The sequence below is a fragment of the Emys orbicularis genome, chromosome 1 (genome assembly GCF_028017835.1).
Source record: "Emys orbicularis isolate rEmyOrb1 chromosome 1, rEmyOrb1.hap1, whole genome shotgun sequence".
NCBI lineage: Eukaryota > Metazoa > Chordata > Testudines > Emydidae > Emys > Emys orbicularis.
Genome location: NC_088683.1, coordinates 346336351 through 346354376, shown reverse-complemented (window position 1 = coordinate 346354376; position 18026 = coordinate 346336351). Strand labels below are relative to the sequence as shown.

General features: G+C 43.4%; 1 protein-coding gene across 1 annotated transcript in view; it reads right to left on the bottom strand.

The window, feature by feature from the left end:
* Positions 1 to 257: 257 nt before the first annotated feature.
* RAB38 (RAB38, member RAS oncogene family) overlaps positions 258 to 18026 on the bottom strand; it is a 29509-nt gene continuing 11740 nt past the window's right edge. Inside the window, exons 2-3 of the mRNA XM_065423321.1 lie at positions 12847 to 13127; positions 258 to 410 (exon numbers count right to left, since the gene is read on the bottom strand). Coding sequence (XP_065279393.1) covers positions 258 to 410; positions 12847 to 13127 — 434 coding nt within the window. The remainder of the gene's footprint in view (positions 411 to 12846; positions 13128 to 18026) is intronic.

Here is an 18026-nt window from a genome sequence, read left to right as displayed (position 1 = left end):
ACACCACCATGTGACTTATCTGACCAATCACAACTAACCAAAACAATTTGAATAGTTACTATTAAAGTGAACTGTTCACAATCAATCCAAAGAGTCAAAAAATCATTGAATAATTTTAAAAAACACATACATTTGAGAAAATTGCAGTCTGCTCATGGATATTCTGTGAGCAGAAAAACAGGTTGTGTATTTTGGATAAATTATTCATTGTTAACTATTTGCTCAGCTCTAGTATCCAGGAATAGTCTGGGAGTCCCTTAGGATTTAAAGCAAGCTGAACAACTGACAATATTAGAAGAATTCAGGTGTGGTTTTATAATATCTGGTTCAATGGGCTGCATTAGATCACTCTCACTAGCAATTATGTGTTTCACCAGGCATCTGGAAGCTTCATCTATATTTATGTTTTCCTGCAGGTGAAAGAGAGAGAGAAATTAATTAGCCAAACAGTAGGCACACCATGTCGGATATCTTCTATATTCTAAGGTCAATTCTGGGCAACATCTAACGTTTACTTTCCTATAAAAGCAGACTTTAAAAATTGACAGCATGTAATAATGTTTTGTACAGATTATATTAATTAGGCATTATATACATCGTCATTCAAATATCTATTAAATAACACACAGCAATACCATTTAGCCTACGAAAATCATTGGTCATTTGTATTGCTTTATGAAGGATAACACACCAGCAGAGAGTTTCAAAAATGGGTACACCTGAATAAATAGCCATATGTTTGCACCTGCATAAGTAGCCTGATTTTCAAAAGTCTTGAGTACTCAGCAGTCATTACTGCCTTCTATCGCATTTGTGTTTTAAAATCTTGTCCATTTTTTCAGTTGATTTTTCTGCCCAGTGCCCAAAACGATACGTGATGAACAAGATCTCTGAATACGCAGATACAGAATTGAGTTTCTCCTAATACAAGTAAGCTGTAATGCAATATTTGGGTTCATTGTTTTGTCTGTTATAGATACAGAGTTAGCACCTATTGAATTCTCAGAAAGCAATATCACTTTTAGTCCAGCTTCAGAGATAGAGATCCCGATCCCGAGGAGTTAGGCTCAGAAGCCCGGCATATCTTTATACATTTGCCTTCACGTCTTTATTTGTCCTGCTCCCCTTGTAGCCAACGGCAACACTCCATAGATACAATGGAACCAGGTCTCATCCCTTTGTACTATAATAAAGAGCTGAAATCTAGGGAGCTGATCAGTCTTTTAATTGGTTCCTGGGTTTTAAAGGATTTCTTTCTCTCTCTCTCTCTCTCTCTCACTCTCTCTCTCTCACACACACACACACACACGACTGTGCTTAAATATTTAAACTTTGACCTCTAAATAATATCCCTTGATTGTAAACAAACAAATCATAACACAAGACATTTATAAATCTAACAGCTAGTATAGAACTGGGAATCAATATACACCACCTGCAACCTCAGAATTACAGTGCATCACATGATTTTCTGAGACCAGACTCCTAAATTCCTCAGCCATGCAACAAGTCATTTTCAGGGCACTGTGAAATTTAATTAGAAGACATAGCCAACAAGAAAATGATCTCAAAGCGCCGGTTTAGAAAAAAGAAGATGAAATAGAATCTCTCTCTCTCTCTCACACACACATACACACACTTCTGCCACATTGTATTTGATGTCCTTAATAAAGTGACAAACATTCCATCTACCCCCAGGCTGCCTCCCTTCTGGCGAGGCAGGACGGAGTTCTAAGGAATACTTCATCAACTATCTGAAAATTACCTAAACTCTAGTAATATTTAAAAACAGTAAACAAAACGCCTCATTATTTGTGGCTTGAAATAAGCTTCCTAAGGGGATGATAGAAGGGAAGGGAACACTGGAAATGAGCAAGAGGGAGGTGTGAATATTTCGTCAGCATAGCTCCATCAGTTAGGAGTGTGTGTGGGGAAAAATCATACCCCAGCCAACAAATATCCTGGCAAAAGTCCTGGTATAGATGCAGTTAGACTGGCAAAAAAGGCCTTTTGCTGATATAGCTTGTTTTTTTTCCGGGAATTTGGTATAAGCTATACCAGCAAAAGAACTCTATTGCTGGCATAAGATGCATCTCCACTATGAGTAGACGAGGTAAACAAAATCTGCCTGTGGTCTCAACCTTTCATGGATTCCTTCTGTGGCCTTAGGCAAATTATTAAAGGGAGTAACCTCTCTACCTCAGTTTCCCATTCTGTAAAAACAGCTGAAGACGTGCTTTTTGCCACCACAGGCATAAAGTGAGACTTAAGTAAGTGGGGGTAGAGCTAGCTCAGTGGTTTGAGCATTGGCCTACTAAACCTAGGGTTATGAGTTCAGTCCTTGAGAGGGCCATTTAGGGATCTGGGGCAAAAATCTGTCTGGGGATTGGTCCCACTTTTAGCAGGGGGATGGACTAGATGACCTCCTGAGGTCCCTTCCAACCCTGATATTGGTCCATTCTTTGAGGATGAGCATATTCCTGTGCTGCCTACTGGACACAAATGCTTAGTGAGTATGTTTCTGGATGAGTGGGGGACTGATTGCACCATCACTTATACTGGCTTTACAGAGGTGATACGCAGGCTTGTCTACATACAGCATTCCACTGTTGTAACTCAAGATTTTATTTTAAACCCAATCTGATAGATTGGTGTAACAGGCTGCATGTGTAACGTCGACAGACCCCGGTTGTCAGTGGGTGGGATCAAACGTGGGACCTCTGTAGCAGGGCCGGCTCCAGGCACCAGCTGAGCAAGCAGGTGCTTGGGGTGGCCAAGGGGAAGGGGCAGCATCTCCGGCTCTTTGGCGGCAATTCGGCGGAGGGTCCCTCGGTCCCTCTCGGAGGGAAGGACCTGCCGCCGAATTGCCGCCGAAGAAGAAAGTGGCACGGTGGAGCTGCTGCGGATCGCAATCACAGCTCCCCCCCCCCCCCCCCCCGCCGCTTGGGGCGGCAAAAACCCTGGAGCCAGCCCTGCTCTGGAGCTTAGCGCATAAGCTAAAAGCCAACTGGCTGTTAGCTAAGGCTGTAGAGCAGACTCATTATTTGCTTTCTCTCTCTCTCTAAGTGGTCTCAATGCCACTAGATGGGACACAACACCACATGCAGAAGGTGTATGGGCTACACAGGCACACCGGTTTCATTTTAAATCAGTTATTTCACTTAGATTAAGTCAATTAGGAACACATTTACGCTAAATTGAAATATGTCGATTTTAGGGTGTGTCTACACTTTGACCTGCAGAGGGGGCGTGACTCCCGGCTCGAGGAGACATACTTGCACTAGCTCCTATTGAGCTAGCATGCTAAAAATAGAGTGTCACCACAGCGATGGAGCAGTGGGAGGGACTAGCTGCCTCAAGTACGTGCCTAGCGTCTCAGACATCGACGTCTTTGGAAAAACTCCCATGGACTTCATGGATCAGACCCTAAGCTGGAGGATAAACAAACCTGCAAATCTCAGTATTATACAGCTGGTGGCCTCTTATTTTATACCTTGCACATATGCTCTAGACAGGTGGTGTATATTTTAGAGCGGTTTCATTATAACAATACATGCCTAATTTTATTTCAAATATACCATTCACACACCATCTGCCCCCATACAGCCTTTAGCCTTTTGTATCTCTGAATTCAACCAAGGCATAAATAAACACCCTGCTACTACATTCGGTGGCCTGATGAAGAGAATGAGTCCTTGGTTTTTAATCATTTAATTTTTCAAATATAATTTTCTAAACATCTTTATTAACATTTTAGTTACCACAAAATATCTCTTAAACCCCCAAGTATATCTGTGGCCCAATCTGAGCATTTCATAAACCTTAATGAATTTATCCTCATGTCACCTCTGTGAAGTAGGGAGGTATTACCTATCTCCATTGTACAGGTGAGAACTGCAGCACAGAGAGGTTAAGTGACATGCCCAAGGTCACACAGGAAGTCTGTAGCAATGCCAGGAAGTGAATCCAGTGCTCCCAAGTCCCCATTCAGTTCCTTAACCACTTGCCTCCTTATGTTTATATCACCTCATGGTGTCTGACCCAGCATCTTAGGGCCGTGGATTGATCTCTGCTGTATTACTGCTGCCTTCTGCTCTGCCTAAGGAAATATTGATTTCCACCCCCACCCCCAATGTGTTCTACAACTAAATCAATAGCCCACTAGACTGCAAAGCAGCTGTAGACAAAAGAAGGTGATCTGCTATCCCAACATGGGCACCCACAGGTTCATGGATTTTAGAGAGTCGGATGTGCTGAAAAATCAGGGGAAGGGTGTGTTCAAAGAAGCAAAAGAAAAGATAACTACCAGAGACAACACACAATAAGATGGTGATGATGGACAGGTTAGAATAATCAAACATACCCCAGTGCTGGTACTGAAACAGCTCACAGTATAACAAGAAATTACATTCATTGTCTTCTAAAATAGACAAAAAACATAGGAGGAGTAACTGACAGACTGAAGTGGTGTCTTCCCATTCTCCTCCTTTACCATTCCCTTATTGATTGCCTTTGTTCTGTACAATACAGGCCACAGGAATCCCACTTCTGAATGCAATTCAAACAAAGAAATGTTGAAACACTCAATCCACCCTTGGCTTTTCCTTATGTTTTAATCACCTTATAGTTGCATGCTGAGTATGCTCTTCCCTTCATTCTAAAGGGTGCAATACAGAACCCATCTCTGGGATAGTGCCACTTTAGATCATCATGGACCTGGCCCCACGGATACTGTAGGGAATGCTACTCCCCACCTGGGATTGCTGCCACTCCTGTTTTAGCCTCCTGTGAAGTCACCTTTATGGATGTCCAAAGAATATGGAAGTTCTAGCTATCTAAGATACTTATATGGCCCCATCACCATAGCAGAATCTCACAACCCCACAGTGAGCTAGGGAAGTACTATTATCTCCATTGACCAGGTGAGCTACTCATGCACAGAGAACTTAAGTGATTTGTCTACAGTCTAAGGTCACACAAGAACTCATTGGCAGAACAGAACTGATCACAGGTTTTCCAAGACCCAGGCTAGCACCCTACATATTCCATTCTTCTCTACTTTGCCAGGAAAGAATATAACTGTAAAGATTAGCACCTGATAGTCTTTATTTTTAATGTTAAAAAATAACAAGGAGAAAAAAAAAACTTGGGACCATTGCTGAACAGCAGAAGGGAGCAGTAAAGGGCATATACCAAATTTTAATTTGCTTTGCAGTACACCTTTAACTATAACTCCATAAAGGAAGGGATAGCACCTCTATTTGTGTGCTGCTTTCTGTGGGTTTTACATGACTTACAACTTTTTAGCCAATTGCTACAGGAAATAATGTCCCTGTCTAGAAATGTAACATTAAACGAATGAGAAAATAAACACTTTATTGAAAGGGTCTCCAAGCACTGCACAGTCTCAGTGTGCTACTTAGTATTCCTGACTTGTTTCCCTGCCCCCTTATCTGTCATCTCATTCTAACACAAATGCAAACCATTAACATCAAGAGCATTCAGTTTTAATATCTGAAATAAATCCGCTTGGACTAGACTGGCTTTTATTTCTTTACTGATGAAAAAGGACCTTTGTTAGTTTTATGGGCCTTTCACACTTCCAATGAAACATTTTATTCTTTGCAATGTGGAGAGCTTGGATTTATCACCCGGGTTGCCCTCGGGTGCAAAATTACTCCTAGATTTCTATTGTCAAGTAGCTTCTTTCTATGACTGCAAATGTGTTGCTTCTGAAATCGGCAGGGATCTATAAATGAGAGTTAGACACATGCAGGTGTAGTTGACCCCACTTGGGTCTGGCCTTTGAACTTTCAGAGGTAAGAGTACAAGCCTATATCACTTGAGCTAAAGGAACTGATAGGAAAATACCTCCCTCTAACTGCAAGCAGTAGCAGATGCATAAACCTCCAGCCACTAGATGGGGGCACAGACCCACACTCACACTCATCTAGTGCAAGTTAACCATTTTTTCCTACAGTTTCCCCACCAAACATTGGAACAGACTGACTGTGAATCAGCCACCTGGGAGCCCATGATCTCGGTCCCCACTGCAACCAGATAATACACCCTTTCAAGAAATGCAGTAGAGAATCACCAGGGCAGGGTGGCGCAGCCACCCGGCCTGTGGTCTCAACAGGAGATTTTTGCTCTTATATTGTGTTTTCAGGGAAACAGAGTCTGCAGGAATTCTGCAAAGAGTACAGCTGAAATGAAAGAGTCCCCCTTACTGGTTTGGCTCCAGCAGACAGTGTATAACAGCAGCAGCTGATACTTTTGCGATCACATGTGCTAGAAACTTCCTTGGATGAATTAAAAAGGAGAAATTAGGGAAGAGAGTGTCATGAATCCAGCCTGGCAATTTCAAATGGGACACTTTGGTTTCAATTATAATTGAATAATATAATATAATTATAATCTGTTCTTCAGTTAATTAACTGAAGAACAGATTAGATTTGATGTGACAAATACATGTCCCAGCCTAGTTTTTCTTTGTGGAAATCAAAACTAGCTACCCTGTTCCATGGAAAATCTTCGATGTGGCTTGTTTTTAATAGTCATATTTGCTACTTAGAAGCGCTTACTACTTAAATAAATAATACCTAGCTCTTATATGGCACTTTTCATCCATAGATCTCAAAATGCTTTATAGAGGAGGTCAGTACATTATCTCCATTTTATAGATGGGAAAACTGAGGCACTAAGGAAAGTGACTTGCTGAAAGTCACACAGTAAGTCAATGGCAGGACTAGAACACAGGTCTCCCAAGTCCCAGTCTTGCACACTAGCTGCCACTAGGACACACAGTATGGAGAGGAAGTGCATAACCTGACAGACAAATGAACTACCATTATCATCCCTAGTTTAGGGATGAAGAGCTGAACAATTATATAACTTCCCCAAGATCACAAGGAAATCAGTAGCAGATCCCAGACGTGAACCCAAATCACCCACTTGCTAGTCTGGTACCCTAACCACACTTCCTACTCTTACCTCAGGGGTTTTGTTTAGTGGTTAGGGTAGGGGACTAGTCAACCTCGGTATAATCCCAGCTTTGTCACTATATGAATTTAGGAAAGTTACTTAACCTCAAATTACCTATGTATAACCTCAATGGAATGAATACACACCTACTCAATGTTTGTAAAGTTCTTTGGATGAAAGTTACTATAGATATGCAACGCATTATTAATAGACTTACTGGACAACTTAGGACAAAAAATTAATTTCCTTTCTCCTGCATAAATTAGTAATGCCAGCCAGATATTATGTATATGGGGGAGGGGGATAGAGGAGGTAATCAAACTAGAACTAGAGCAATTCTGTGCAAAACAGCACACACAAAACTTTAGCAACTTGCAATACATTTTCAAGTGATTTCCGAGCCAAGACTTAAAAGTATATCTAGTTTTGCCTGACCTGGCTTGTTTCCACATACAAATCATGTCCATTTTCATTGGGAAGTGACAATGAGGCTGAAATTATTGCCCTTGCAGGCACAGTTTAAAGCCCATCTATTTGAACAGGCAATAGTGGTGATGCGTAGGTGTGTGCTGAAAGTCATGGATCTCTGTCTGATAGCAAAGCACGGAGGAGGTTTTCAGCTTTATTGGTCATACGAGGGCTATTTAAATGGTGTGTGGTAGGAAGGAGAAGTCTTGCTGCTTTGGACAACGCATCTTTTGCAACTGCTATGATATTGTGGCTTTAAATTTATGACAAGATTGCCTAAAAAATTTGGAGGGTTTTTTAGACTGAAATCTATACAACTAAATAAAATATTGGGAGATAAGCATACGTCAAAGAGAGACCAGGCCATCAAGTGAGAATGTAGCAATAAGTATCAATTATCACTGTTTTGCACTGTGTTCTTACACAGCAAAGCAACCTGTCAGAGTGAATCTCCAAGTCCTTTCAGTACCCTGAAAACAGAAACGGATTAAATATTTCCCTTAAAAATATCAAAGAACCAAAAAAAATATGAGTACATTCTGTGTCCCCAAATGTTTTGTTTTTAAGATCATTAAGTTAAGAAAAAATAGCACTAAGGAATGATACAACAATATCCTATGGTATAATTCTCCAACAGTTTCAAATGGAATTTTAAACTCCCTGGGTGCCAGAAAGATGATCGGTAAGCATATAATACACAGCCTTCTGCAATGTATCCAGAACTAAAGGGGGCATTTTTATAAATAATCACCTTTCTTTTCCCAAAAGGCATGAATCATATTCACTCTGCTCTGAAAGCTATAACTATTCCAAGCATGTTTCCAAAAAATCCTCTGGAGAGCTAATTACACCAGAATTGAGCAAAAAAGAGTCATTACCTGTTTGAACTGCTAGCTGCTGTATGATGGATTCTCAGTCAGTAGTATTCTACTTCAGAAAATAATTTGTATTCGCTATGTAAAATGTAGGTGGATTTTTATTTCCCCTACCCCTGAGTTCAATGATTTAATTTGCCCCTGGCTGAAAAAGACTAGAGTCTTTCCTGGTTTTAAAGTAATTGTAATCATAACTTTAAAAAAAAAGTTGCATCGTGGTCTTAAATTCAGAACTAAGACCAAACTGGGAAGCAATTCTGATCTCACTTACACCAGTTATACACTGGTGTGACTCTCCTGATTTCAGTGGAGTCACTCCTGATTTGAAACTTTCTAAGGTCCTGACCCTGTAAACATGTGAGTCATTTTACTCATGTGAGTAGTCTCATTGGATTTAATGAGACTACTTACATGAGCAGGTGTTTGCAGGATGAGGTCCTAAGATGAATCAATCAGGTTCACAAAGTTCAGATACAAATCCAAAGTTTATCTGAATTATTTCTACCAGCTAAGCCTGAAAAATTGGTGTGGAAATTTACAAAGAACAGCTTATCAGGATAATGGTGGCACTTCTGTGTCCAATCACAGTTGGGAGTGGAGGAAGTATCTGAATATTTCAAGACATCAGATCGTCATCCATTAGTGTACAGGTACAAAAGATAGGGATGATGTGCATTGTGCCCTCTGACCATTAAATAATAATTGGTTGTCCACTTTAACATGGCTGCAGGACTCAAAACTCAGTCATACTTGATTTCTTCCCCACCTCTACATGGTTCGAACTATGCTTTGGGAACTGTTTGACTATTAGAGATGTGGGAACTAAATAATATAAGATCTGAACCAGAGCTTTCTCTAATTTAGAATTAGCTAAAAATCCAACCTCTTTTGGTTCAAAGGAGTTTGGATTAATGCTCCGCCCATGGTATTCTTCCATTTTCATTGTCCTCTGCTCTTCCAGGTTCCACCCAGAATAACTTCCCAACATCACCCTGGCAAAATAGCTCAACTTTGCCACAGATGAACCATCCTTGAGCTCAGCAGTACATTCATGCTCCCTCAACATGACTGAATGCTGAGTTCAGAGGGCTTGCTTGGCTTCTCTGAACAGACTGCCAACAATTGGGTGACGACTGCCATGTTCATTTTTACCATGGGGACACCTGACTTCTAGGAACCAGATTAACACCACAAACTCATTTCTCACAGGTCAAACACCAGTGATCAAATGAATGACCTTGCTAACCTGAACTGGTAACCTAGAGGTTTGTAACTAAGAAAGGCAGAATAGTCTAAAAAATTATGACTTGGCTCATCCTGTTCCTACTGATATTCATTAGTAAGCCTTTTAGGTCAGGGAACTTAAATTTAGCTGCTTTTCATACTTGATCACAGACTTTTTGAGTCTTTCTTGTCTTCAGACATTAACTTAAACTTACATTTGTCTGGTCCCTAGCATGCAAATGATATGAACTTAGATTCCCAGGCACATCAGTAAGAAGGTGGAAGTAGTTGTAAGACAATTTGAGTCTATAGAAGTCTAGCATACCTCACCTTACACATCACCTTTGAGTTGGGCCCTAAACACCAAGGGTATGTCTACACTACAGGATTAATCCGAATTTATATAATTCGAATTTAGGAAACCGATTTTATAAATTCGAATGTATTCGGCCACACTAGGCACCATTAATTCGGTGGTGTGCGTCCAAGCTACCGTAGTAGCATCGATTTCCAGAGTGTTGCATTGTGGGTAGCCAATAACATCTAATTGCCAATAACATCGAATTGCGGCCACACTAACCTTAATTTGGATTAACAATACCGATTTTGACGCTACTCCTCTCGTCGAGGAGGAGTACAGAAATCGAATTAAAGGGCTCTTTAATTCGAATTAAATGGCTTCGTTGTGTGGACGGTTCCAGAGTTAATTCGAATTAAAGCCACTAAATCCGAATTAAAGGCGTAGTGTAGACCAGGCCCAAGGTATTTGGGTGCCTAAAGATGCAGATAGGTACCTAGTGGTATTTTCAAAAGTGCCTACTGCCTAATTCCCCTTGAGTTAAAACCCCTAACTCCTCCACCCCTCCTTGTTTCAGCTGCTGTTCTTAATGCCTCTTTTGTCTTTGTTTTTTGAATGCACGAGATGTGTTGTCTGGCCTCTCTTCTTTTGCCAATGTTATTGTGCAGAAGCCTGTGTAAGACATCTTCACCCATCGCTTGACTCTAACCCAAACAATTTTTATTGTTAACGCTTAGATAACGCTTCTTTTTCATGTTTTTCTTCTCTTGGTTTCCAGTCTGGCCTGGAAGTGGATGTGTCAAAATACCATAAAAAACTAGATGCTATTGAACGACTGCCACCACCAGCAGCGGTGAAACACTGGACTCTAGTGGCCAGATCCTCAGCTAGAGTAAGTTAGCAGAGCTCCACTGACTTCAATGGAGCTACACAAACTTACACCAGCTGAGTATCTAGTCCTAAGTATGCAAGAAATTTTAGCCCTGGAAAAATACTTCTAACAAGTAAGAAGACAAGCTACAGACTTTGGCCAAACTGATTCCCTTAAAGCAGTGGTTCTCAACCAGGGGCACACATACCCCTGGGGGTACACAGAGGTCTTCCAGGGGCTACGTCAGCTTGTCTAGATATTTGCCTAGTTTTACAACAGGCTACATAAAAAGCACTAGCAAAGTCAGTACAAACTAAAATTTCATACAGACAATGACTTGTTTATACTGCTCTATATACTATACATTGAACTGTAAGTACAATATTTATATTCCAATTGATTTTATAATTACATAGTAAAAATGAGAAAGTAAGCAATTTTTCATTAATAGTGTGCCGTGACACTTTTTTATTTATATGTCTGATTTTGTAAGCAAATAGTTTTTAAGTAATGTGACACTTGGGGACTCACAAGACAAATTAGACTCCTGAAAGGGGTACAGTAGTCTGGAAAGGTTGAGAGCCACTGCCTTAAAGCAGGCTACTGGAACTAGTTTTATGATCTACTTATTAACAAGATAAAGACTATGGAGTACTGAATACACAGATAGCTCAGTAAATAGCAGTGCTAACAACAGCCCAAGACTCGTATGGTGCTCCATGCCTTTCAAACAGTTCATGCCTTTACCACAAAACCAAACTCTCTCTGTATGTGAGGACCTGACAGCTCAGATCTTTCAGACTGAATACTTACAATGATGGGAATATTAGAACTGCCATAGCTTACAAAAAGGCTGTCTCTTCTCTGTGTGGGAATGAACGCGCTCACGGCATCTTTCATAAGAGGAGCTCCATTGCCAATACGCCTTCTTCCCAGGGCCGGCTCGAGGTTTTTTGCCGCCCCAAGCAAAAAAGTTCTTGGCTGCCCCCCCACCCCAGCCGTGGGCTCTCTCTTCCCCCCCCCACCTGCACCTCCTGCCGTCCCAGCGCTGGGCTCTCTCTTCCCCCCCCCACCCTCTGCCGTCCCAGTGCTGGGCTCCCCCCCGCCAGTGCTGACTCCGCCCGCTCCCCCCTCGCCTCCAGCTGGTCCGGCACTGGCAGGGTCGGGGTAAGCAGCGGGGCTCCCGGGCCGCGCCTCAGCCCAGGGTCCCTCCAGCCAGGGCTCCCGCCTTCAGGACCGGCCGGGACCCGGGAGGGCAGAGCCGGGGGACCGCCCTGGCAGGGGGGCTGAGGAGCCGGGGCAGGGTAGCCCAAGAGGGAGCGGAGCCCCGGAGAGCGGGACGCAGGCCCAGCACAGCAGCGCCGTGCCCTCCGCACAGCAGCGCTGTGCCTTCTATGGCCCTGCTGCTGCTGCTGCTTCTGGCCGCCCTGCCACAGTCCCTGGGCGGCTCGGGCCGCTTTGCCCAGCCCCGGCTGCGGCGCTGGGGGGCGGCCATCCTGTGGCACCTGCAGGCGGCTCCATGTGCCCCGCGGGGCGGCCCCCAGCCCGAGTGTCCCCCATTCGGAGCCTGCCCGGCCCAGCCACAAGGTGCGGCGCTGCTCCCCCGCGGCGTGAACCGCAGTAGCCCTAGGGCGCCCCCCGCGCACGACGCACTGCAGCTGCCGGGGCCAGGTCTAAGCTTTTGCCGCCGGAAGAAAAAAAAAATGGCCAGAATGCCGCCCTTGAAAATGTGCCGCCCCAAGCACGTGCTTGGTTTGCTGGTGCCTAGAGCTGGCCCTGCTTCTTCCTCCCACTGTTATGCATATGCTGTGCGTCAGATACACATCTTAGCAGTGGCTGCATTTCAGAGTGCTGCATGTAGCTTCTAAAGTGCTTTGAGATCCTTTGAGAGAAAGCTTCAATATAGATTTACATTCTCTTCAAAAGGTGTTATTGTTTTTTAAAAGTGCGTCCGAAGGTGTTATTGTTTTTTAAAAGTGCGTCCGTTTACCCTTCATTAATTCAGCAGCGATAAGAGCTTTGCAAGGTACACATTGCAACTGAGTAACCCATTTTAGTAGTTAATGTCTCTGCATTTGGGGAATGCTTCTCACACATTTGGTTTATTAAAAAAGAAATGTAATTACCTTAGCCGATGTTTCAAACCATCCCACAAACCCATTCTCCTTGCAGAACTGGTCCATCTTGAGACCGTTGTTCGTAAGCACATCTTTTCCCTGGTCGCATTTGTTTGCTAAGAGAACGGTCGCCACGGGTTTGCCATTCGGGAGAATCAACTTAGAGTCCAGATCCTCTTTCCATTTTGTCACCGCTTCAAACGTCGCTGGTCTTGTAACGTCAAAGACAATAAACGCTCCCATGGCTTCTCTGTAATAGACCCTTGTCATGTTTCCAAATCTTTCCTGACCTGTGATGATGAAGATGGGAGGGAAAAAAATCATTTGAATCATCACTTCCAGGCTGAGTCAATATTTCACATGCCCGTGTGTTATCTGGCAGAACATTATCTAGCCTGGAGTTTAATGCTGTAAAGCTGGAAAGCTACAATTCATCTAAACAATAATACAGAGTGATAGACTCATTTGTGTGAAAATGCCAGTGAGTGTAGAGAGCAGAAAGCGTTTAATAGGGCTAGAGTCTAAGGAAATGTAATAACTTTATCATAAGCTCAAATATTAGTAGTGCTAGAGTCCTATTAAGCCAGTAGGTTTCTAGGCCTATGGGAAAATACCAAGGATCTTAGCAGGCTTTACAGATATTAATACGTCTCACAAGGCATATAAATGTTATCCCCATTTTACAGATGGGAAAACAAAAGTACTAGAGAAACTAAAGGCAAAATTCTAGCCTTACAGTATAAAATGCACTGTGAAAGGTAGAGCAGCCGTGGTTAACCAAAGGGCTGCATGGTTCACATGGGCCCCGGGAGCAACATGGTCCATAATAAAGCCCCTGGTTACTGCTCCAAAAAGGAGTAATATGCACCTCATGACAATAGGAGCATATGTGCAAGACTAATGCCTGGCCATGCTGCCAAATTGTTTGTTAATGTTCATTTGGAGCTCTGGAGTGCTACTGTTATAATAGCCAAGTGTTGTGGATCCACAGTATCTGTGCTTTTAGACAGTCTCTTGGAAGAACCAAGAGGATTCACTCTTCCTTCAGGGTAGGTTATACAACCCCACTGCCTCCTAGACTGAGATACTGGGCTCCCACATTCCTTGTTCACACAGTGAGCTCTATCAATGAGTCCATCTGAGAGAGACTCCTGGTAGAGACTTGTACATTCTTCGCCTGCACCCCAGGCAGTGTTTACAATGACACCCCAAACTGTTTTCAAAACAGAGTAGGGTTTTTTAGTCAGGTGGAACACAGCATTGCCAGTGCTTAGGTTAGCAGAGAGAAATAAAGATTCAAGTATAGTCCATTCTGGTCAGCTTATAGCAATTCACCACCCAAGATGTGGTAAACTCCATTTGCAGACTCTGAGGTTCTCTAGTTGGCATAGGTAATCCACCTCATCAAGAGGTGGTCACTAGAATTCTTCCATAGACCTAGCACTGTCTACACTGGGAATTAGGCTGGCTCAACTATGCTGCTCAGGAGGTATGGATTTTTCACACGCCTGAGTGACAGTAAAGCTGACAATTTTCTAGTGCAGACCAGACCTTAGTCACTTCCAAAGTCGGAGAGCCCAAGCTTCTTCCAGAGCTCGCACTTATCCTGCCTCATTCCACCCAGTCCTTTGTTCTAGAGCTGGGATCTGTATTTAGCTTCCCTGATGAAAGGTGGAGAAATCTTCCTCCCTCTGGGTTGTTGGTTAGTTGCTCCCATTGTCTTCTCAGATTTTCCATTGATATGGGTCGCCCTCAGACAGCCTTTTTTTTTTAACGACACATTCAATCCACTCAGACAGCTAGGTGACACACACATCCCTCCTCTCCTGGCAGAATGAAGTTTGTTTTCAGGGCATGCTAGTACCCCACCCCTGGGTAGGAATGCAAAGTATGGGGGGAAACTGAGGCACAAATAGGCATCATCAAAATGTTACAAAAAAGTCCTGCTTCGTCACACCAGAGCCCTGCCTAGCACTCAGAGGAATGCTCAATCTAATCTGCCCTGCCCCTGTTGCATGCATCTGAGGGTAGCATGGGAGCGCATGGAGCCTCCCTAGCTCTTTGCTCCTACATAGAACAAGGCAGAATTTTGCATGAAGGGATTTTGTGAGCACACCCAGCACTAGCACATGGAATTCTGAGAATGTGTATTACGCAGATAGTACCACAGATCTGTGATATTTAGCTTTTGTTTTCTAGGTTAACATTCAGGCTAACAAGGAGATCTTCATTCACATGATACAGAAGCCAAGAGTGAACTTCCATCTTTTCTAAATTAGTCTTGGTTTCATACACCTTAAACAAACACTGCTCTGCATTGATGGAAGAAGACATGGACATATCATTGCTGGAAAACATAAGGTCATGTTGAACTATTATTACGGACATGTTTTATAATAGTGTCTTATGATCTCTCTCAATGGGCTAATCAGATGAGTGGCTAAGTCATGTGTTATTCAATAATCTACTTGTTGGGAAGATTTTTTTTCAGACAAAAGTTAATTTCTGTCCAACAGTCTAGGATCGACAACAGCAACAGATATAAATAATGTCCGCGTATCATGGCTCAGTAACACTTCCTATTTTTCATGGAAGGCTCTCAAGGGGTTGACACTGGTGATAAGCATGAAATAAAAACTAGATCAGTAAACTTGTGCCTCGCAGTGTCATTCTGATGGGAGTAACGATTGTATCCATTTTACAGATGGGTAAACTGAGGCCCAGCCACCTTCAGAAACTTGCTAATGGTCATACTGCAAGTCAATGGCAGAGCTGGGAATAGACCGCACCGATACACCAGGCTCATGGTCTCTTGCTCGCCAAGGGCTAGTCCTTGCTTTCCTTCACATGGAAGTAGTCTCCCTGCCTTCTATGCTCTCTACTTGGCTGAGTAAAGACTGCTCAGACTGCAGTTCTGGCCATGAGGGTGCATGCCAGATAATGCCCCTTGGCACTAAGTTAGCAGGGATGAGACAGAGAGGAGAATGATTTAGAGGACCCCTGGTTCCACCCTGCTCCCTGCACTCACTGGTCAGAGTAATTAGCTGGGAGCACAGGGGGGCAGTAACTTCCTTCCTCCGCAAGCAAGGGAAGAGGGGAGGGACTGTGCCTCCAAGGCACATTTCCTTCCCAGGTCTCCTCCTGGGGCGGTGCAGATACCTCCCCACTTCTTACTCTGGGCTGAGCCTAACAGTTCAGTCTAGCCCTGATCAGTGCAGTATATAAATAACATGCCTCCAGTCCCAGTAGGACCTTGCAAATCCACTACTGTGCTTACTGCCGATCTCACTCACCCCCAGTGCTGGCCTCTCTCCACCTTCCAGTGAGGATTTCACAGCAAGGTGCTGCAAGGAGGGAGGCCCCACGTTACTAAATTACGTTTGCAAAATATACTGCAGAACCTTGACTTGTTTACCGGGAAAAAACTAGTAATGCAAACTGGACCACGCTGGCCGAAGTGAATGAATGTGCATTGATGCATCAAGGGGTAAATAAGGCCTCATTGATCTTTAACACTGGGGTGTTTACCGTGCCCTTCACAATGAACCTCTCCGGCCCTTGCATTGGGAAGCTCACCACGATGGCCCTACAGCTCACCACTATGACTCTTCTCTGGCTAGCTCAGTCAATGTCACCATCATGGCCATTTGCAAAGAGGAGCCTTTCCTCTCCTCTGGTACAGGCTTCTGTGTGGCATTCCTATCTCATTCCACCAGCCTCACTAACCTGGCTGGACAGAGAATCTACACTGGCAGAAAGCCTCTCACTAGCTCCCTGAGCAAGGGTCAGAAATGGAAGACTAAAAAGTTGTCCTGCAAAGCAGGAAGGGTGGGACAAAAAAACCTGGACTTGGGAGGTTTTTTCTGCTTCTTTCTGTGGGATAAAAAAAGCCTGAAAGGTTTTTGGCTATGTTTCAAAGTTTTATTTTCTGCTTGTGTTTTAACATTAAAATTTCCTGGAAAACTCTCTGATTGCAGAACGAGTGGAAGGATAATGTCACAGTAACCTAGTGTGTGAAAGCTGAGCAAATGAGAGAGGGAAGGAACTTTAGTCAAGGCTGCCTAAAATTTTGGTTAATGAACATTTTGAAGATGTGGAGACCTTGTTAAAAATTCAGCACCCTCTCACCTCTTCAAACCAGGGGTGAGAGAGAACAATTTACATCCTCTGAGATCGTCTCTAATAAGTCAACCAGCAAAACTAGGGGAGACCAGAGTTGAGCTTCCTGATATTTCTAAGATAGAAACAAGCTTGTCAGGCCTACATTAAACATCATGAGCATAAAGAGGGTAAAAGATCAATTTTAAAAAATCCTTCACAGGTCACCTTTAATAAACTGAGGTCATCTCCAGACCTGATTTCAAGTCATTGGCTACCATTTCAGAAGCACATTAGGAGACTTACTGTGGATAAGACATGGACCACCGCCTGAGGCAGGCATTCCCCCTGTCCACGATGCAGGGATGCGGCCTTTTGGCAAATGGAAGGGGGGTGGAGTGGCCAACGTTCTAAAATTGGCCAACGTTCTAAAAAATGTGAGAATTCCAGACCAAGAGATTTACTCCCTGGTGTGTTAATTTTGATGGAATAAAAGCAAGTCTAAGCTGTTAACATGATCCTGTCACCAAAGAATAATAAAAAAGTCAGCCCTAGTTCAGGGGTTTGAGTACAGAGGCTTTGGCCTACTGGGTCCCCCCGCAAACTAAACAACGCATTTTGAAATTGAAACTGAGTGGCTATGCAAAACAAACTTAATCAAAATTTATCAAAGTCCCTTTTTCAGATTGAGACTGTCAGTTACAGTCCCTTACTCTGTCAAGCAATCCTTCTTAGTGGGGAAGAAAGGGTTAGTTCTGTTGATTTTTGAGATGACCGCTGTGAATAGTGGTTATTTTTCCTGCTTTTGACAAAACAGACAGACACAAAACAAGAGATAGTCTAGTTAAGGTGGGAAAATAGGGCTATACAAAGTGGCTGGTCAGTCATGGATGGTAAGCTGCCATGACAACTGTTGCTCTGGACCCTGCCTGATGTCCCCAGTCTGGGATGCCATTTGGCTGGCCTGACCGGGTTCCTCTCCGTCACTGGTCCTTGCCAGGCTGGGCAGACTCATCCCATTGTGCCATTGCTGTGCAGTATAGGTGGTCTCAGGATCAGGTGAAAAGCCAAGAGAGAGGACCGGAGGAAGT